This window comes from Lissotriton vulgaris, chromosome 1_1 (genome assembly GCF_964263255.1).
Source record: "Lissotriton vulgaris chromosome 1_1, aLisVul1.2, whole genome shotgun sequence".
Lineage (NCBI taxonomy): Eukaryota > Metazoa > Chordata > Amphibia > Caudata > Salamandridae > Lissotriton > Lissotriton vulgaris.
Window position 1 is genome coordinate 1,182,662,245 of NC_141685.1, and position 23,092 is coordinate 1,182,685,336.

General features: G+C 47.4%; 1 protein-coding gene across 2 annotated transcripts in view; it reads left to right on the plus strand.

Annotated features, from left to right (window-relative positions):
* The window catches only part of ATF6 (activating transcription factor 6), a 1,839,477-nt gene that overhangs the window by 1,625,417 nt on the left and 190,968 nt on the right, over nucleotides 1–23,092 (plus strand). For both annotated transcript variants that reach the window (XR_015309808.1, XM_086964422.1), the window contains exon 13: nucleotides 10,974–11,041. Coding sequence is in view for 1 of the 2 variants with exons in the window: in XM_086964422.1 (XP_086820548.1) it covers nucleotides 10,974–11,041 (68 nt within the window). In the remaining variant the exon portion in view is untranslated. The remainder of the gene's footprint in view (nucleotides 1–10,973; nucleotides 11,042–23,092) is intronic.

Consider the following 23,092-nt stretch of genomic DNA (forward strand, 5'->3'; position numbering starts at 1 on the left):
CAATCCCCAGCTAGGAATAACTGTGTAAGCAATGAGCAATGCACTATTGTACAAGTTCATGCATTGCCCAAAGCTCCAGCTCAATTGGGGGAAACAAGCATACAAAAAGGTGGGAATAACGACAGAGATAAAACTCAGGGGCAGTCAAATTTCACACAAACACAGACAGGGAACCCTGCAATTCACAGCTTGACAGACAATTATCAGAGAGTCCATGAGCGAAGGGACAGAATGCATTGTCCCCTACCATGTATAAATTTACCCCCCAAAGCAAGTCCATACGTTGTCATTTTTGCTGGAGTACCGGAACTTAGGGTGGGTCAGAAAGAGTCGAGTATGGAACTTAAAAATAAGATTGTCAACTGGTTGAACATTCATAGGCCATTGCAAGGGGAGGAATCTGGAGAAATCCTCCATGTGAGGAGGGTAAATTGGATTGGTAGTAGGAGGAAAGATATTGAAGGGAATTGCATAATAGCAAACTTTAGGATCCAAACCTAGTGGATTACATACTGGGTAACTGTAATAGGAATGTTACGAGTACTATACGATCTATGCCACTAGGGTATTTCTATCCTAGAAAATGTGTTACATACCCTTCAAATCATGCACAGGGCAGAAAGGACAGAGTAACAGACGGGTACTGGGCAAGGAAATATGAACACTGTGGCCTGTCCATATTAAATCAGGGCGGTGTACAGTGGACAAATAGATTTAGCCCCCTACAGTCCCTGGACGAGAACGAATGACTACCCCAATTAGGTTACTACCACGAGGGGACATATAGAAGGGTCTCCAGTGATTGTAGTGAACAAGGACGGCAGGGAAGTCAACAGGTGATGGAGCCTGAAAAACTACCTTTAAAGCAGGACGGGGGAGAACAGGGGGTTATGCTAATGAGTAGGGATGAACGCAGGTTAAACGCTCAGGGTATTAATGTTGTGAAGGTGCCAGGGGGAAGGGTGAACATATTGTCCTGGAATATAGCAGGCTTAGCCGGAAAATTTGAAAATGTAGACTGGAGAAACCACCTATGTGGTTTTCAAATACTAGCTTTCCAAGAGACCTGGGCAGTCGATTCCTCTCCCTACCAGATAGAGGGCTACAAATGTTTTTTCGTCCCAGGCCAAGAAAGTAGAGCAGGCAGGGCTAAGGGAGGGTTAGCATTGTAAGTTGACCTTAATTTAGAGGGGAAATGGACACTATCATCCTGGACATCACATACCCTTCAAGCAATAACATTCCAAGGGCAAGGGCTAAGGTTACAGCTATTTAACATCTATAACTCAGGACCTATAAACGGTAATAATGCTGTCCTGCAGGAATTAGATGGTAGACTTACTCAAGAGGCTGAACAAAGGAAGGGGGGGGGGGAGAACCAATTGTCGTTCTGATGAGAGATTTAAACTGGCACCCCTGTCCAAACCTAAACCCTGTAATTGCAGACTGGGCCGCTTGCCCGACTAAGAATGGGCCACATTTTGAGCATAGCAAAGAGGGTACAACAATAACTAAATTATTAGACACCCACATGCTAGCACACACGATTGACTTGATAGCCCCGGGCCCAGAGGGCACGCTCATCCCAACATTTAAAGGAAGAGGATCCGCCTCCATTATAGACTTTATATTGATATCCACCTTTGCTAAAACTTGGATTATAGAGGCCAGAATTGAATGGAGTACTTTCAGTGACCATAATCCCTTAGCATTGAATTAATATGCAAGGGCCGTCTGGAAAGGAACAAGCAAGTAGATATTAATTTGAGACCAACGGATCAGGGGAGGCGACTAAGGTGGGCAAAAATTAATGCCCAGGAATTCTATCATACACTACTGTAAAAAGGCAGAAAACACGTCGAAGACTGCTTAGACCCTTTAATAGGGGGAACTGAGCTAGTCGCGACATTCGGGTCTCTGACTAAACTGGCCGACACATTAATGGAAGTAAAAGGTCCTAGAAAGATTAGTACACAGCCAAGATGGTTTGATACTAATTGCTCTATAGCATTAGGAAATCTGAAATCAAGCCTTAAAGCTAACCCCAAGGACAAGGTAGAAGTGGCCAAATGTAGACAAATTTATAAAGTAAAGGTGAATGAGAAGAAGGCTACTCTACAAGTGGAAGTCTGGGCGGATCTAAGAGAGGCAGGAGAAAATAGGGTTTTTACAGAATTCTGGAGGATCATTAATAGGCCCTGTTTCCAGGACAGTAGTACCCCGGTTATTAGTACTAATATCCTCCCTGATCAATGGGTGACCCATTTTGAGGGTCTCTACAATCACTCTAAGGAGACAACCCAAGAAGGGGGCTGGGATAGCACACGGAGTTCGGAAATAGAACTCTCATTAACAGAGATAACTAAGTCAATTCAAAGTCTGACACCGAATAAAGCTCCAGGGCCCGATGGTATACCCCCAGATCTTTACAGAAGTAACAAGGATCTGTGGGCGCCAATTTTGACGAGGGTTTTTAAATGCGGCTATTAAATCAGGTCTACCCCGATCTTGGTCTACCGCATTAATTGTCCCTATCTTCAAGAAAGGGAGTAGGGATAACCCTAAATGCTATAGACCAATATCTCTAATTGACGTTTCAGCTAAAATACTTGGTCGGGTGGTACTGAATCGTCTTATGGCCTGGACAGAAGAGCAATTGCAAAAACCACAGTTGATGGACAGAATGCAGAACAATGTCATACATTCACCCATGTACAGAGATCTGGGCCTAAATCCATCGTTTTTTTGCACTCCACACCACCCCAGTTCAGACATGGCCATATGCAAATCAGTCTGACCCTGTGCCTCATGGGAACAGTCCAGCCCGAACTGCCAAGCCATGCCTTCCCTGGACTGGAAACAAGTTTCCGAGGACCGGTTTCTGGCATTCCAGCCGTCTTCAGCCCGGCTTGCTTGAATCCAGTGGTGTGGAGTGCATGGGACTCACGTCTGGACAGAAGAGCATCACATTATAGCTGACACACAGTATGGGTTCAGAATGGATAAATCGACTAGTGACCAGTGTCTTAATTTGTATTTGTTAGGCGCCAAGTACACTAAAGCAAGTAATGGCACCGTTTACATGGGATTTATGGACCTGGCTGCCGCCTTTGATAATGTGAATAGGAACAAGCTGTGGGCCATGAGGTTTGATTTGGGAATAGACTCAGGTCTCGTAAATATCCTGAGAAAGTTGCACTGGAACACCACCGTTAGGGTCCGCTTCAGCGCGGAGGGGGGGCATAATGACCCCTTTCCGTGCACAAGCGGAGTAAGGCAAGGGTGCATTCTCGCGCCCTTTTTGTTCTTGCTGTATATTAATGAGTTATAGAGTACCCTTATCGCCTTGAATGTAGACTGCCCCAAAGTAGGAACGCGTAAAATTCCGGTACTTCTGTACGCGGATGACGCGGTCCTGCTTGCACGAACAGCACGGAGTCTACAACACCTTGTGGACGGATTTGTAAAGTTCATGGAAAATCTAGATTTGTCGGTGAACCTGAGCAAATCCTTTGTGATGGTGGTAGATAAAAAGCCCTCTAAGAAATTTGTGTTTAAAATAGGGACTCACACACTGGATACTGTAAGCACTTTTCCCTATTTGGGCCTTTTATTTGATGGTGAGATTCAGTTTAATTCCCTGATTGAGGAACGCTGTACAAAGTTGGTTTCCGCAAATGGCGCCATATTACATTTTGCTCGCAGGCTGGGCCGCTGGTCCCCAGAACAAGTAATGTGTCTATATGGGTCGATAAGTACGGCAAAGGCCTTGTATGGAGCTGAGGTTTGGGGATTTAGGGACTCTATAAAATTACAGTTAGAGGAAGATAAATTTCTCCGTAGAATCCTAAAGATTCCTCAGTCTATCCCAGCTGAGATCGCACACAGGGAACTGGGGATTCCATACATCACAGATCAGGTAAATCTGAGGCCAGTTATGGCATGGCTCAGAATCTGGGCCAATCCTGAGGCGGAATTAAGCAGGGAAATTTTTGCAGACTGTTTGCAAAGGGATAAGGGCCTGCAAATCCCTTGGCTGAAATATGTTAAAAGTACACTAGAGATCATAGACCAGCATAACCTCTTTAGCAATCCGCGCTTAATCTCTACTGCCTGCAAACCACGAATTAGAAAACTGCTGTTGGAAATATTCGAAACTATCAGAGCAGGCACTGAGTTTTCAAAGCGTTCAATAATGGCTTACTCTCTAGTCGACAATGGGGAGGGCATGGAACCCTACTTATGGCTGATGCATAATCAGTAGAATAGGTTTTTAATGTGTCGTTTTATGCTCAATCTGTTACCTAATATTTTATCTTATCCCTCTGGTTTTACTGTAACTATTGAGCAGAAGGGTGCCTGCGGCTGCGACAATAGGTCTCCACAGGACACTGTTCATTTTGTACTTCTTTGTTCATTTTATCGGACGCCTCGGCGTAGTTTATTGGTTGATATTTTAAGAGAGAAAAAATTTTGTCATGCTAAAACTGCACTACTCTTTCTACAAAGAGCAAATGATATGCGCACTTTATGCTCTGTGATAAGTTTTCTAAAAGTTGCAGTTAGGTTAAGGAACACAAGAGATTAAGCTATGATGTATATATAATTTTATATCTCCTCTTTATGAATTGTATCAGCTTTGTATCTGTTTTTAATTTAAATAGAGTTCAGAAATGTAATGTAATGAATTTTTTAGAACTTGTATTTTTATGATGATTTTAATCATCGAAATAAAGATTTACTGAACACTGCCTTCAACGCTCGATTATATTCTAATATCAAATGTTCTGGTTAATCGAGTCGTCAGTTTTGACCCATTAATCAATACTTTAAGTGATCACTGTGGCCTCAGCTTAGAACTCTGCTTAATCTATCCTCATATCTCGCAGAGCATAGATAGTGTTTTAAACCAGAATATTCTGCACATGGATAAGATTAACGGATATTCTTTACGATGGGAGAGGACAGACCCCGTGGAAATAATGGGGAAAGTAATTAGAGCGGCCTATCCATCTATTGTTAAATGTCTAGACCCGTTAACATCAGATGAGGAAGTTTTGAGCAACTTCGCTGTAATCTTGGGAACAATTAATGATTTACTAACAGTAAAGATCAAAAATGGTCGACCCAAGAAAGTAGGGTGGTTTAACCATAGATGTACGGGCGCACATACCAAATTAAAAATAGCATTGCAAAAAACCGATAGAGAACCACAGGAAATAATAAAATTAAGAAAAGATAACAATATTGCACTAAAGGATTGGAAGGCAGATTTAAAACAACCCCTATGGGATTAGCTCCATAGGAGTTCCATGGATAGAAATAACATACTATTCTGGACAGTTGTCAAATCCCCCTTTTTAGCCGACCTTAAAAATCTTCCAGCCATAGAAGTAGCCATTGAGGAATCAGTCTGGGTGGACCATTTCGCTAAGATATTCCAGAAAGGTCCAGTATTAAGGGGTACTAATGTAATTTCCACTAGTGATCCTCCTGCGGTGTCATATCCCATCCAATTAGTCTTTACTATTAATGAGGTATTTCAAGCGTTAAGAGCGAGCAAAAATGGTAAGGCCCTTGGCCCAGATGGGGTTCCCGTAGACATATTTAAGCACAGCGTGGACCTCTGGGCCCCAATGTTGACTAGGGTTTTTAAGGCAGTAACGGAGAAGGGGCTGTTGGACTCCTGGACAAAATCTATCATGGTCCCTATATTTAAAAATGGAGACCGTCAGGAGGTATCCTGCTATCGCCCGATCTCACTGCTGGATTCGCTGGGTAAGGTTGTGGGCAGAGTTGTGCTTGAGCGTCTCCAGCAGTGGTCTGACGATTGCGGGGTCCTCTCGGACCTACAATTTGGGTTTCGGGAGGGTTTTGGTACGATCGAACAAGCCTTGAATTTATCAATGCTGCTGGGTAAATACGTTTGTGCAAAGCCAGGTCGACTATACATGGTATACGTTGATCTATCCGCAGCTTTCGATTGCATTTCCCACGCAAAACTTTGGTCCGTCCTGTTAACAATGGGGGCTGATGCACCGTTGGTGGATTTCCTAAGGGAACTATATTCGAACGCCTCCGCGAGGGTGCGGTTCGGGGTAAAAGGTGAGCTGTCAGCGTCGTTCAGAGTATAGCGTGGAGTTCGGCAAGATTGCGTCCTGGCCCCCTTTCTGTTTTCACTTTATACTAATCGCCTGGAGTCGGCCATGTTGAGGGGGGCCAGGATCTGCCGCAAGTAAAGAACCGTCCGTTCCCCGCTCTGCTCTACGCGGATGACGCCGTGATACTGGCCCGCACCCCACGCGAACTGCAGAAGGCGTTAGATAGATACGCAGATGTTATGAGGAACTTAGACCTACACATAAATATAAAAAAAGACATTTGTAATGGTAGCAGGTTAAGGGAAGAAAGGGGTAAAGGATATATACCTTAATAATGAAAAACGTGTAACTAATGGCCAATACCCTTTTTTTGGGTATCATAATTGATAAATTGAACTGGAAAGCAGCGATTGAGGCTAGGAAACACCTCCTAATGAGAGCAACTGCAGCACTCATAAACTTTTCACAAAAGTTGGGTAAGAGGCCACCTGTAGAACTGTTACAGATCTACAGGGCTAAATGTCAGGCAATAGCCCTCTATGGGGCTGGAGTGTGGGGGCACGCCAATATTAGTACTTTGCAAGTGGCTGAGAACACTTTTTAAAGATTTTTATTAGCGGCACCCAAGTGTGTGTCCACGTTTGCATGCCATACGGAACTGGGGATCCCGCACTTGGTAGATTTAGCAAAAATCCAACCACTTCTTCTCTGGCGTCGAATATGGACATCGAAAAAAAACGTATTCACCCAACAAATATTAGCTGATTGTCACTAGACCACTCATCCAAAATTAGATGGTTATTTTATGTGAAAAACTTTCTGAATGCCCTAGGACTAGGGAATTACTACACTACACCTGCTACGATTTGTGAAATATCAAGGAAGACATTGAAAGTAAGGTCACTTAGCCATCTAGAAGAATTACGAATCGCCAAGGAAGCAACCAAAGCTTCCGTCCAGCATTCTATGGCGGTCCAAACCTCTCTTTCAATTCAGCCGTATTTAGCATATGACCTCACTATATTCGAGAGATTACTCCTGACAAGGTTTAGGCTAAATATCTTCCATCGGTTAGTTGTCTTCCCAGTGAGAAATATCTGGGATCCAATCCTACCTCCCTGTCCATGTGATGAGATCTCAGAGCAGACAAATATTCATACTTTCCTATTTTGTAAATTTTATGATGGGCATCGTAAGATATGGTTGATACCGTTGCTAAAACTGTTGGGTATTAGAAGATGTCGTCCAGCAACGTTACGATTGCAGTTCCTAGAGACAGAATGGATTTGTAAATACATAGTTAGATTCCTGAAATGTATTTTCAGACACAGAATGAATTTGTGATAGGCCTTCCCTTTTGATAACGAAGGGTCGTAGAGTCTTAGATAAATTAGAATCACCATGTATTAGGTAGATTGGTCAGGGATCCCCGTTGCTGCTCATGGATAAATGTGTTTAAAATGAATTGTAATTAGTTTTTATCTGTGTATTACTTAGTTTTTTTTTAACTGTGATACTGCTTTTATGGTTTTCTACACTGCAAAGCTGAATAAAGAGAAATAATAATAATAATGATACTGGACCATTTAAAGCACTGCCTTCAACGCTTTACCCCAGGAGACTAGGGTGAGTGATTGACAGTATAATTGTTTTCGGCCTACTTTTGTGGCTAAGATAAAATGTAGTTGGGTGATATAATCATTCTGTAGTAATATTTTGGGATCTCGCTCCTACGACAGGGGGACAATTACCTACTTCAGGGCCCAACCACTTAGATACTGGTGTCGTAAACAGCCTGCATGATAACGAGTTACAGTGGGGAGGCTGAAATGTCCCGGAGCGCCCCCGCCTATCTCACCCCCTGTTAAACCAATAAAGATTGATTAAATGCTCCAAAAGGCATTAGGAGCTGTGACTACGGAAATTGAGCTGGTGGAGAGGCGTCCTTCTGTGGGGACTGGTGCTCATCTACCTTCACCTGCAAGGTCAGCGGATCTATTCGTTACTACCACTCCCCCAGAGAGTGGGATAGTACAACCACGGGGTCTTCCACCCCTCTCTCATTTGCAGGTAATGGAGCCCGTACCCTAGAGAATAGTGGTGCTGACTCACAATATATAGTAAAGGGAATGCAAAGGTTGTCTGCAAGAAACAGAATATAACAAGACCAATGGCAGATGCTTCACATGTACTACAGCCAAGTTTATATGTTGCCTTGTCTGGAATGGGGGCGGCTCACAGTCATGTTGGATGACACAGTTAGTGGTGAAGATCACTGAAAAAGTTCGAGACATTTTCACTGTGTAACTCACGCCACTAATAATCCTCCGTGCAACAGTAGAACAGTTGTGCAAGTATATCTTAAAGCAACACCCTTCTACTCAGGGACCATCAGGAGTTCGTAAAGTAGTACAAAGCAACTCTACTGTATCATATGGGGTTAATGGCCTATGCTCTAATAACAGGAGGCCCCCATCGACCTCACCTTCAGTTATTACTGGCCCAAATCCATCAAATTATGGCCATTCTTCACTTGGAAGGCACAAAGAAAAGCCACAGCAGAACAATGACAGATGTGAGGCAAGTCGCACTGTAGCAGGGCATGATTATAATAATGAACACCATCAGACAGGAGTGGGATGCATACCTTCAATCGGACCAGGAGTTCTAGCTGGATAGATTACAGTTGATGGAGTCAATTTTGATCTAGTAAGGCCGCAAAGGGTTACACTGCCATAGTCCAACCTACAAATCACTTGAAATTATTGAGGGGGCAGAATGGTTTAATTTTTCTTAAGATGCTCATTTGAAAGTTCGCTCTTGTGGTAGCTGTACTGATGTGCTCCTGCATGTTCAGGTTATTGTCTAGCATTATTCCAAGTGATCTTGTGGAGTCTATAACATGAGGTAGGCAATTAAGAGCTGTTAAATGTTTCATCCACTCAGCCATATCTGGTAGGGCTATTAAAAGAAATTCCGTTTTGAGAGCCTTTAGTTTGAGGTGTTTGCTGATCAGCCAGCTTGGTCTTTTTTTGTAGTGTAGAGTTGAGAGACCTAATATCTTCAGGAAAGGAGATCTTCGGGTAAATTTGAGTATCCCTGGCTTACATGTTATAGTTGATGTTTGATGATTTCAGAATTTAAGTTAAAGGCTCCATGAATGTTAAAGAGAGTGGGGGAGAGCGTGGAACCCTGTAGTATCCCCAATATGTCAGGTGTTGACTTAGACAGAGACTGATTAACCTTGATTCTTTGGGTTCTGTTGTGGAGGAAGGAGGTGACCAGTCTAGGACGGAACCTGAAAGCCCCACCCTGTGTTTCAGTAAGTCTAGGAGGCTATAATGTATGACCATATCGAATGCTGATGAGAAATCAATGAGGACTTGTAGGCTGGATTCAGTTTGATCTAGCTATTTTAGCGCACCATCTACTGTGTGTGTTAGGGCCGATTCAGTGCTGTGGCCCTGACGGAAGCCGGATTGGTATTGGTATATTTTTTGTTTACATTTTTTTTATTGAGATTCATATTACATTACATGAAGTAACTTTGTGAGTGCATACATCTTTAGTATAATATAATGGTTCAATAATTCATGGCGAGGGGATATACAGCTAACATTGATAGGATAGCTATTAGACAGATGGAATTGTCCTCCGACCCTTCGTCTTCTTGAACGTCCGTAACAGTTGCCTGTTGTGGCCGGATTGGTATTGGTATATAAGTTGGACTTGTTCTATGTGATTGCATATTTGGGCATGGACACATTTCTGAAGGAGCTTCAACAGAGTCAGAATGTTGGAGATAAGGTAGAAGTTGTTAGGTCTATGTAATTCGCCATGTTTTTTCCAAAAATGGGGCTTACCCGCCCGGACTTAAGACAGTCTGGTATAGTGCCTTAAAGTAATAAAGCATTTACTATCATGGTCCAGACTGGGAGTATAGGGGTTTTAATCTCACTAAAGAGATTCAAAAGAAGCCTGTTTCTGATGTGGTTTGACGGTTTTAGTGCTGTTAGGATTTTAACAATGACAATGTAATTGACAGTTTTGAATGAGTTCTATGAAGTGTTGTTTTTGGGGGGGTGTCTCGAAAGCTCAGCGATGTTGGGCGGGGGGGAGGCTGTTGTGTGATTATAACGGAAGCTGCTCAAATGCTGTCTGTAAGTCGCTTTCAAGTTTTTCCATCATTCCCAGGAAGAAGGTTGCAAGTTCCTTGCAGTTAGGCTGTGGACTAGAGTAAAGGGTTGGGTTGCATATTGTATTGAAGTTTGACAAGTTTTTTAGGTTGATTACTGGCTTTTTCAAGTTGTTTTCTAAACAAGTTTGCTTTTGAGCTATGCTGCATTTGTTATAAATGTTCCTCAGAGATCGAAGGTGCTTGAGGTGTGTCAGGGACTGAGAGAATTTCCACAATCATTCAGCTAGCCTCAGATTGCTTCTTTCTGCATTTAGGCTACCATTGTACCAAGGTTTTGAGTATTTGGTGCACATTCTTTTCAGTTAGAAGGGCACAATTGAGTTTAGAATGTTTGTCATGGAATTGTTTTAGCGAGTTCCTGGACATCTGACATGTCCTGAGGAGCGGTTAGGGTTTAATTGCTGAAGATGTCAATTCATTCAGGTTTATGTTTCATATGCTCCTTTTCCAGTGTACTCTCATATATACGGTAACTCCTTTTCTCCATGTTACTGTACGGAATATACTTGTATTGCAACCATAGCATGATTTTGCAACAATGACATGTATGGTTGTTGACCACTGGAAAAAAGCTGCAAGTACAAAATGTGTAAGGAAAGTTATTTAAAGTAGCAGGGTGCTCTCTCTCCTTAGTTGTGCACTGTTTTTTGACAATATTTTTGTTTTGTTTTTAGAAAACTCAGGAAAAGAGTAATGAGGAGTCTCAGCTTTTAACCATGCAATACTCGGATGTCAGCGTGAAGTAGGTTAATAATAATGATGACAGTATTTATGACTTTTTTCATCAAACTGTTTTTGAGTGTTGCAATTTTGCATCTCTTATGTTTTGCAATAGTTTTCATTTTGAGTCAAGTGTGTCCTCTTTATTTTTAAATACACATCTTTACTTTTGAATGATAGTCCGTGTGTTAAATATTGTAATAATTGAGTTTCAGTAGAAAACATTACAAAGTATATTTCATAAGGCTTCTCCTAAAATATAATGTTAATTTGTTTACAGTGATTTTGTGTTTTTTCCGCTATATAATCAAAACAGTGGTGCTTGTCTTGATATGTCCCTAGATGATAATTATCAGGTGTCAGAGAACCTGATTCCTTTATCTGATACAAGCTTCTCACTGCAGATTCCTTACCTTAGAATTATCCCCAGGCATCAGACTCGATCTGTAAAAAAAATTGTGAGCAGTACCCCTGCAAGTCAGTTAGTGGCAGCGATCAGCTCATGTGGCATCGTCAGCCGCTCTGGATGTGATGTGCACGGTGCTGATATAGGTACCGCCCCAGCTCATTGATGACCGTTCTTTTCTTTCTGCGCAGTCAGCATAGATCCGGAGAGAGCTACCCCTTTAGTCACTTTTTGACTATTCTTTTTCGATATTTTGTTGAAGCTTTTTTGAGAGTTCTTTTCCTGTTGTGGCAGGGATGTCCAATAGGAAGAAAAGCTTCATACTTTGCAGCACTTGTCATTGTGAAGCCCCTTGTATGACTCTGGTGCTTGGAATGCCTCCATGGGAGTTAAGACTTGTGCCGATTGCTGCACATGCACCCCAAGACCTTGGGGAGTGATCCCTCAAGCTTCTTGCCATCATACGAGCAACTTTACAATGCACTTGATACCGCTCGAGAGGAAGGTCTCCGGAACGGTTGTGGAGTAGACGATCCTCGTCACACTCAAAGTACTTGAGCCACTCGGGTAAGTCATGCAAAAACAAAAAAGTCGAAAAAGTCTAAGACTTTCTCGCCCGACGGCCAATAAGATGAGGGGGCGTTGACATTGTAGATCTGGCTCTGAGGTTGAGTCAGAGCCTGGGACGACTTTGCGCTTCCCAGAGTTTTATGAGGCATTTCCGAGCAGCCCGTACCCGCCGATGCACTTTCTGGCCCCATGGGTTCAGGAGGGGCCCCTACTAGTTTCATGCTGGTAGTTGCAGCCCCGGCACTACTCCCGCCCCTTGGACCCACGGATTATCCTCCAGCTCCGAGTGGAGCTATGCCTTTCAGGCCAAAGCCTAAGCCCTATTCCTGTGGACTAGAACTGAGGGGAAAATTTGGAGGGGGTCACTGGACCCTGATAAGTACCAGCCTTTAGACCCAAACATGAAGTGTTGTGACGACTTGGCTTTTTCCCTCTACCATGGCAATGGAGGAGGAAGCTTCCTTTGCAACGGTGGCGAGGAGGACGCCCAAAGTCTTAGACCTTAGCTTACCATCAGTGGCAGTCAAGACGAACGTCTTGGCAGAAGTGCTTCGACCGGGAGGTACCCCTTCAGGACTACTTATCCCTTGTTATGAAGCCCTTACTGACGTCCTGTTTGGGACCTGGCCTAAGCCCAGCACAGGGGCTCCTGTGAACAGGACAATAACTAGCACCCTGCCCCAGGGGACCCCAATTTCCTCAAACAACACACTACCCCAGAGAACTTGGTGATCCAAGCCTCTACCTTCCATTTAAATCCTGGTGAATTCCCTACCACCTCACTGACATGGAATCCAAGGGACCTTAACCCCTTCGATGCTCATGACGAGCTCAGCTCGTTAGGAGTTACGCCTGTCGTACGCTCATGACGAGCTGAGCTCGTCATGTAACCAGGGTTTTTTTTAAACTCAGCGCACAGCGGGAAAACGGCCCGCGCGCATTATGTTAAGGAAGAAGATTTTTTTCACCACCAGCCTGGTACTGCAGTCCATGAACACGGTTTGCCTTTTGGCCCCTTACTCCCATTCTATATGGGATTCAGTTGCACAGGTGCTTCCCATGATTCTGGAGGAGGCCCAGACCAAGCTCTCCCAGACTGTTGGAGATGAGAGGGATGCAGCTAAGTTCACCGCCTGATGTGGACTAGATACTAGTGACTCGCTGGGCAGAGCGGTTTCCTTGACAGTGGCCATACGGCAGCACGCCTGGCTGAGAACTACTGGCTTTTCAGAGGATGTCCATCACCTTTGATTGCCCCTGTTTCTTTGGAGACAAGGGGGATTCAGCGCTGGATTTCTTTAAGGACAGCAGGGCTATAGCCAAGTCCTTTGGACTTTCCATGGCCCCGCACCACCCCCAATCAACTTTTTCTCCTTTCGTGGTCAAGGAAAGGGCTTCCAGCTACATCTATTCCCACCCAGCCACCATGGTGCACAAGCTTCACAGCCTCTGCGTTGCCAAGGATGCGGTACCCACAGACCTCTTGGGTCAGGGAGCCAGAGATCAGGTCAGTCCACTAGCAGCTGCAGCCTCCAAACGCTTATAGTTTGCCATCTTACCATCAAGTGCACCCTGTTTGAAGCTGGATACGTCATCACTTTCTCCCCTGGATGTCTAATAAATCAGACAGATGGGTTATGCAGATTGTCTGGAGGGGTTACTTCCTCCCCTTCATGACTCTCCTTCCACCCATGCCACCATCTTGTGAGAGGCTGTAGAAGGACCACCTTTCCTTGCTCCGCCAGGAAGTTATGGCTCTTTTGTCCAAGGCAGCCATAGCGAGGGTGCCCACGCCAGAAATAGGTTGTGGTCACTATTCCAGCAAATTCCTGGTGCCTAAGAAGGACAGAGGCCACTGTCCTAGTCTAGACCTGCACCATTTCAATTTCTTGCCCAAAAAGAAGTTAAAAATGCTCATGTTTGCCCAAGTTCTGTCGGCCCTGGACCCGAGAGACTGGATGGTAGTGTTGGTCTTTCAGGACGCATACTTCCAAAATTCCCACCCTTCCTGTCCACAAGTATTACCTGCTGTTCACGGTGGGCCACACACTCTTTCAGTTCCTCATGCTCCCTTTTGGCCTTTCCAGCACCCCTCGGGTGTTCACCAAGTTGATGGCGGTGGTTGCAGCTCCAATAACAACGAAGCCTGTAGGTCGAGTGGTGCTGAGAAACAAAAGTTAACACTGGTGTGTTTGCACAAAAAGTGAAAAAACTAAAATGACACAAAGTCAAAGTAGGCTAACAGAACATTGGTGGTTGCAGCTCATCTGCAGAGATCAGGGGTGGAGGTCTTCCCCTATTTCGACTACTGGCTGTTGAAGGTTGGCTTGCCCCAGTCTGCCTCCCACCTCCAGACTACAGCAGACCTCCTGCATTTGCTGGGGTTCCCCACCAACGTGCTGAAGGCATACCTGTCCTCCCTCTCGACGCTCCCTTTCATCGTACCTGTTCTGGACACACACAGTTTCAGGCCTATCCTCCCGAATGGCGGTTCCAGGATATTCAGGCTATGATACCGATGTTTCAGACTGTATCCTGAATTTCGATGAGGATAACTCTTGAGGCTACTGGGCCTCAAGGCCTCCTGCATCCTGCATATGACACATGCCCTCTGGCATATGCAGGCTCTGCAGTGGGACCTGAAGTTCATGTGGGCGCAGCATCAGGGAAGTCTATCCAACATGGTCCAGCAAAATATCTGCATTGGTGGTTAACGAACCACGATTGGGTCAGCGGCAGACCGTTCTCCAACCAGATCTGACATTAGTGACAGATGCGTCACTCCTGGGATGGGGATGCGTCACTTCAGAGGTGGAGATAAGAGACCTCTGGTCTCCGGCGAAGTCCTGACACCACATCAACCTTCTGCATCTCCGGGCGATCCAGCTGGCTTTAAAAGCCTTTCTACCCTCCATCAAGGGAAGGCTGGTGTAGGTGTTTACAGATAATATCACCACCATCTGGTACTGCAGCAAACGGGTTGTGGACCCTCTGTCAAGAGGCCCTGCATTTCTGGACAATTCTGGAAATCGGGGCATATCCCTTGTGTTTGAACACCTTGGGGGCAGCCTGAACTCGGCTGAAGATCCCTAGCGGATCACAAATGGCGCCTCCATCAGGAGGTCTCTTTCAGCTATGGGGAGAGCCTTGGTAAGATCTATTCGCCATCTGCACGAACATGCAATGCCAGCAGTCCTGTGCGCTGGAGGTACCAAGTAGGCTCAAGCTCAGTGATGCTTTTTGTCGCGAGTGGAGCTAAGGCCTCTGGTATGCTTTACCGCCCATACCACTCCCACCCAGAGTTCTCAAGGAGATAGGGAATGGCCGAGCATCCCAAAATAAACAGCATTTATGTTTATATTTATTTATTGGGTCATCAAAAAGGGAGACAAATCAAGACAAGGCAGGATACAATCCTAAAGCATATTTCTAATAAAAAAAACCTGGAATCCCCACATCCCCTTAACTATTCTCCCTCACCCCGGGTTCCACCCCATCAATCCCATTCGAGCTCAAGATATGCGTGTAAACACCAAAGTACCCTCTATGGTGTAGCAAATGGAGGCTCCGTGACTCGCAGGAGCCTCAGGATTTGGGGCATGAAAGTTCACAGAATTCCAAGGTAAGCAAGATAGAGACAGGCACCAGAGATCTAGGAACGAGGCCCCCTGATTTGATAGGGAGAGAAAGATACGATCCATACTCAAAATGTACCAAAGCAGTGCATGCCATTCTACCTGAGTGGGTAGACACCCAGCCCCCAGTGTGAAAGGATATTCTGAACGGCGCTTCCAGTGCCAAACCTATCCATCGCCCCCTATGAGACTGTGTGCCCCCTATGAGAATGTGAGATCATTAGGTAAACCTGAGATAGTGTAAGCTGGGAAGCGGGGCAGTTGTGTGGGGAGGTGAGCATCAATATCATCCAGTACTTGCGCCTAGTAGGTAGCCATCTTAGGTCAATCCCACAACAGATGTCTCAAAGTTCCAAGGGAACCACAATTGTGCCAACACTGGGGGCTACGAGCAGGGTTACCCCTTTGCAATCTGGGGGGAGTGAGATACCATTAGGTGGCGATATTAGTGGCTGTCTCTATGCTTCCCACATTGCGGGCGATATGGTGTGCACAATGATAAATATCCTCCCATTACTGCTGCATAAAGGAGCGGCCCAGTTTGGACTCCCATCTCCTCTGACTCGGGGATTTAATAACAGACAAAGAGGGGTGGAGTAGGCCATGTAGTTTGGATTTGAGGTGTTCATCTGAGGTTTTGGAAAGCAACCACCATGTGAAGGGGGTGAGATGGCGTTGGGCTTGAGGCTGTACCGTGGGGTGGTTCACCCGGTGTCTAATCTGACGGTGCCAGTGCGGTTCGAATTCAGGGATCCCTCAAATGACAGGGGGCCAGCCTCATCAAAGACATTTCTGATGGATTTATGACCTCCTGCCTCCACTGAGCAAAGACGATTCAAAAAAGGGGGTGGTGATGAACAGAGTATATGCAATTTAGTCTGTCCCTGGCCCAGTGCATCATGGGAACAGGGCAGACCAAACTACCAAGCCAATTCTTCACCGGAAAGGAGACAAGCTTCCGGGGACCGGTTTCTGGCATTTCAGCCGTCGTTGGCCCGGCTTGCTTGAATCCTGATGGTGGAGTCAGCAAGGGACTCATGTCTGAGTATACCCTGCCACACCTATAGTGGCCAAAAACGATTCAAAAAAGGGGGTGGTGATGAACAGAGTGTCTGAATTAAGCAGACCACTCTGACCCAGTCCAAAGATCAGGGCTTGATCCATCACCGTTATTTAGCTCACTGCACCATCCCTGCTCAGAACCTCCCTATATGCAAATTAGTCTGTCCCTGGCCCAGTGCATCATGGGAACAGAGCAGACCAAACTACCAAGCCAATTCTTCACCGGAAAGGAGACAAGCTTCTGGGGACCGGTTTCTGGCATTTCAGCCGTCGTCGGCCCGGCTTGCTTGAATCCTGATGGTGCAGTCAGCAAGGGACTCATGTCTGAGTATACCCTGCCACACCTATAGTGGCCAAAAACGATTCAAAAAAGGGGGTGGTGATGAACAGAGTGTCTGAATTAAGCAGACCACTCTGACCCAGTCCAAAGATCAGGGCTTGATCCATCACCGTTATTTAGCTCACTGCACCATCCCAGCTCAGAACCTGGCTATATGCAAATTAGTCTGTCCCTGGCCCAGTGCATCATGGGAACAGGGCAGACCAAACTACCAAGCCAATTCTTCACCGGAAAGGAGATAAGCTTCCGGGGACCGGTTTCTGGCATTTCAGCCGTTGTCGGCCCGGCTTGCTTGAATCCTGATGGTGCAGTCAGCAAGGGACTCATGTCTGAGTATACCCTGCCACACCTATGGTGGCCAAAAACGATTAAAAAAAGGGGGTGGTGTGAACAGAGTGTCTGAATTAAGCAGACCACTCTGACCCAGTCCAAAGATCAGGGCTTGAGCCATCACCGTTATTTAGCTCACTGCACCATCCCAGCTCAGAACCTGGCTATATGCAAATTAGTCTGTCCCTGGCCCAGTGCATCATGGGAACAGGGCAGACCAAACTACCAAGCCAATTCTTCACCGGAAAGGAGACAAGCTTCCGGGGACCGGTTTTTGGCATTTCAGCCGTCGTCGGCCCGGCTTGCTTGAATCCTGATGGTGCAGTCAGCAAGGGACTCATGTCTGAGGATACCCTGCCACACCTATAGTGGCCAAAAACGATTCAAAAATGGGGGTGGTGATGAACAGAGTGTCTGAATTAAGCAGACCACTCTGACCCAGTCCAAAGATCAGGGCTTGATCCATCACCGTTATTTAGCTCACTGCACCATCCCAGCTCAGAACCTGGCTATATGCAAATTAGTCTGTCCCTGGCCCAGTGCATCATGGGAACAGGGCAGACCAAACTACCAAGCCAATTCTTCACCGGAAAGGAGACAAGCTTCCGGGGACCGGTTTCTGGCATTTCAGCCGTCGTCGGCCCGGCTTGCTTGAATCCTGATGGTGCAGTCAGCAAATCAGTATTGTCCACAATGGACGTCAGCAGTGATGGGAATGAAGTAAGGCCTCTTCTCCCACAAACTTCATCCTATGCTGCTAGAGGGGCCTGCGTGAAAGGAGACAAATATAGGCTTCTGGGGCGTGCCTAATTGGGAAGGCAGGGAATCTTCTACAGGGATTGTCCCGCTGTAGCCTTACCCATTAAAAGTCAATACTTTTCAGAATCAGGGTGTGGCTGTGCAGATATCATCATCTGCACAGCCCAATAATACTCTTCCAAATTCTGCACTCCCAGACCTCCCTCTCTTGTGAGCCCATAACAAAGGTCTCTATGCAAGCAAGGACTCTTGTCCACCCATTTAAAGCGGTCCATCTTCCGTCGCAGAGAGCGTAGAGATCAGGGGTGGGTTGTTCCACCGGTAGAATTTGGAAGAGGAAAAGTATCTTCTGTAATAAAGCCACCGTAGCAACTTGGCCCAGCCAGGAGAAGGTATGCGGTCTCCTGCGGTGCAAATCCACCTGCATTTGCAGCAGGGCTGTATTGTTAAGGGACCCCGTGTTTTGAGTGTTCGCTGCAACCCAAGGTAGGGGACCGCGGCGGAGGCCCATTCAATATAGTAGGAGCGTTGTAACTCAGAAAGCATGGGACCCTGAGTGATAAATCGAGAGCTTGGGATTTATGGATATTGACTTTGAATCCTGTGGCCTGGGTGATCAGGTCAAGTTCAGCTGTGAAGGCCAGGAGAGAAACCAGGGGATCTTCCAATGTTGCCACAACGTCATCTGCATATAAACTGATTGTATGTTTGTCCCCCGAAAACAGCCAGAGATATAAGAGGGCTCCATATACAGAGTGAAGAGGAGGGGAGACAGCGGACAGCCTTGTCTCATACCTCTACAGATTGGGAAGGGGGCAGAGGTATAACCGGTGTGTAACTGCTCGGGCCAACTGAGTAAACCAATTAGGGAATCCAAAGTGCTGAAGAGTTTCTCGCAGGCAAGGGCCAGTGAACCCTATCGAACTCCTTCTCCGTGTTGATAGAAAACAGCATGAGTTCTGTGTCTAAGCGTGGTGTCTTATCGATAACATGGAGTAGCCTCTTCGTATTGTCGCTGCATTGGCGATCTATCAAGCCAGGGATGAGAGGGGTCAGTCACTGGGCCAAGATCCCAGTGAACAGTTTAAGGTCAACGTTCAATAAGGAAATAGACCTATAAGAGATGCAGCGACGTTTGTCCTTGCCGGGCTTGGGTATAAAGACAATTAAAGGTCCCAGCATGGTCTACAGTAGCGCGGAGGGAACCCCAACAGCATTGTGGATTCTTGTGAGTATGGGAGCCAGGATGGGGCAGAACGTCTTGAAAAAAAAAAGCGGAGAACCCATCTGGTCCAGGGGATTTAAACATCTTTCGCTAGGAGATAGCAGACACCACTTCCTCAGGAACGGGGAGTCCAGAGTTTTGGCCTGATCGAGCGTTAGTCTGGTGATAGCGTCCTCCCAGAGGTAACAGGCGGGGGCATCTGGGGGGAGTGTCTATGCCTCATCGAGGTCTGTGTAGTATTGGCGGAATGTTTCGGCTATATGCAGGTCTTCAGTGTGCTACGTCCCAGTTGAATCGACCACAGACAAGACCCCGGACGACTTTTGTTGGACCCGCAGCCTATTGGTCAGCAGCCTCCCACATCTATTACACCTAAATGGAAGGGGTGTCCTAACCAGAGTGCTGTGTGTTCTGCCCTGTCCAAGTCTATGCCGGATATCTGAGTGCACCAGATCCGGTGAGTACGAGTCCGTTGATGGATACGCTCCAGCTCTTGGACCTTTCGTGAGAGTTGATCCAGCTTGTCCTTGCGTATCTTATCTGCCGAGGCAATCGCAATAAACTCCCCTCATATCACCGCTTTCAGAGTTTCCCAGAGAGTGGTGATGAGGTTTCGATGTTGTCATCCGTGTCAAGGAAGTCGTTTAGCGCTGTGGTGATCTACTGGACTACAGCAGGGCAGTGCATAAGCATGTCCCAGAGACGCTTGGGTGTCGGGCAGGTGGAAAGAAGAGAGAGCGTGAAAGCCACTGCTGCATTGTCTGACAATTAACGGGCCAGTATATTGACAGTTTTTGTAGGGATACAATACCAGAGGTGCCCCGTAAGTACTCTATCCTCACAGCCATCTTATGGGAGTGGGAGTAAAATGTGTAATTCTGAGTATTTAGATGTAAAGCCCTCCCGATGTTTATCAGGCCCATCTCTTCCAGCCATTGTGTCCATTCCCTTGAGAGAATCCCAGACAGTCTCTGACGTTGGGCAGAAGGGTCCATTGCGTTGTCAAAGACTATGGTAAGGTTCCCCTTTTCCACAAAATGCGCAACAATCTCTCCTCACCCTCTAATGCACACTTAATTAATGTTATTACATCGGGAGTGATTCTCCAAATCTTCTACATGCATCTGAAGGTCCAGGTGTTGGTCTCCGAGGCGGATTATCTTCTGCTGGAGTTGTTCAATCTTTTTGTGCACCTCCAGTGTTTCTACCCTATCCCCCAGCTCGTCCATTTCACGCCTCACCTTTCTGAGATTCTGAGAGAGCTCCTCCTTCATGGTTTCTAGGTCTTCACAGAGGACAGCGCCAAGCATTTCTAAATGTAACAAGTGAGTGGGGCCTCAGCGCCACTGACATCCGTGGACACAGACAGGTCAGGGGGCGGCTTGGAGCCCTTGGCATGAAATCTGGAGGCTTTGAGAAGCAAGTCTCTGACTGAGAGGTCCTTCTTTCCCTTGCTTGCCGCCATGTAAATGGAGTGCTGAATAAGGCAATGCCATGGGTGTGCTCTGTTGACAAAGGTGAGACCCCAGCAGTCAGGTAAGCATGTTCTTTGCACCCAGCGGGGACCCACCGGGGGTAGGTAGTGGCATCTGATAGGCCCTGGTTACGCATCTTGTTGGGCTTGTCGCCGCAGATAGGTGGGGTCCTCTCTTCGTCCAGATGCAGGTGAGCTCCCGTCTGCACTCGGCCAAAGGAACAGATCAAGGAGCCGCTGGTCTCCGGAGGGATGCTAGATATGGTGTGGATGAAGGGTGGTGGGAGAGGGGCCTCCAGACTGAAATGGCTCAAGCAGGTTGTGTCAAAATTCTAGGCGGGCCCGAAGACCCCTGGTCAGGACAGGGTCTACTCAAAGGAGATGCAAGATCAAGGGCCACATGTCTGGCGTCACCTCGGAATGCCCGGGCAGCACAAAGCACAGCAGTGTGGACTCCCAAGAAGGAGGTTGCACACCCTGATGGAGGTAAGTGAGGGCTCACACAGGTTGGGCCACTAATATGGTGTTCTGGACAAGAGGTAAGTGGTGTGGGGCCCTGGGGCCCAGTCCTCTATCACGTCCACCTCCCCAGCAGTGCAGGCAGCCCCCATCGGACAAGCAGATCCTCAGGGTCCAGGGCCTCTGAGGACAATCCGTTGCAGCCGCAGTGGACTCAAGCTGGCGGGGGCACCAAGCGCGGTGTCTCAACCAAGTTATCTAGAGTTGTGAGCACCGAGGCCCGTTCGTCGAGGGCGTTCGCATGCTCTGTGGCACTGCCCCCAACTGTTTAGCAGTTCCCCAGACTCCTGTGGGGGTTGCGGCCTCTTGGGCAGGCCGTTGAGGCTTCAGCAATGAGTGCAGGGAGCAAAGGCTGCCGTGGAAGGGCACTCCATCCGCTTCAGGACCCCACAGCAGCGGGGGCCACAGCTCTGCCCGTCAACCCAGGGACGCGGCGCGGGTGGCTCGCGGAGCCGCCTCAAGTGCACGCAGCCCTATTTCAAGGGAGCTTGGCACAGAAGTCTTGGCCAGCCTCCTCTCTCCTCACTTCGGGCCGCTCTACAAGCAGTGTTCCCCTCGTAGGGGCAGTAGGAACAACACCAGTCAGTAGGCACCCTCACACGGCCTATGGGGCAGGCGGGACATTCAGAGGAGGTCTGGAAGGCGAGCACGGACCGAGGCATCCTTGCCCTCTCCTGCACCGAAGACACACTCAGCCCAGGTATCACAGGCCCTGTGTAGGCTTCTACATACTGAGCTGGGCCCGGCCCGCCCCACCTGCTCAGGGGATCCGCTGTCTCCTCAGGGCATCCGCTGCACTGGGCAACTTCTAGGTGCCTTGGTTGGTGATTCAAGTCTGGTGCAGCGTTATGGAGGCTCTCTGATCCGGTGGACGTGACCTGTCGGCTAGACGGACCGCCAAGAAAGCTTCTCATACTCTGTCACCATCTTAACCACGCCCCCCACCCCCCATACACAGTATTTAAAGTACTTCCATCTTAAGCATGCTTGGGGAGCAGAGTTATCCCGGCTGTCCTCCTATAATAGTCACGCCAATTATAACATGCCTAATACCCTATAGAAACTTAGGCTCACCTGGGAGACAGAGATTAGTGAAGTGGATGATATGGATTGGGATGCTTCCCTCATGTTCCCTAGGGAGGGGGCGATTAAATCCAGAATCTGAAAGAGACACGTTAGTGATAGATTCCTTACCTTAGAATATCCCCAGGCGTCAGACTGGATCCGGAAACTTTTGCGTAGCAATACCCCTGCGCGCTGGTAGGCGTCGTCTGCGGCTCCGCGTCCGTCGTCGGCGTCGTGAGCGCCGGGATGACGTCGTCGGAGTACTTAGACGGCGCCCATGCGCGCTGACGTCAGTTCTTCTTTTTTCCGCGCCAGCTAGCGCAGATCCGGAAGAAGCTCTACCCCCAGTCACTTTTTGACTGAAAAGTTTTTGATCCTTTTTGATCTCTTTTAGTCGACTGTCTCGACTATCGGTGCCAGGGATGCCCGGGTTCAAGCCTTGTTCGAAGTGCGGCCGACTCATGTCGGTCACGGACCCCCATCGCCGGTGCCTGAAGTGCTTAGGCCTCGACCACGACGATCGAACCTGCGTCGACTGCCGGGCCCTGACGTCGAAGGCTAGGCGGGAGCGGTCCCGCAAGCGTCTCGAGCTGAGGCACTCGGCCCCGCGCCGCTCTAGGTCCCGGTCCCGGTCCCACGGGAGGTCGAGGGACAGGTCGCGAGGTCGGAGTCATCGACGTTCCGGAAG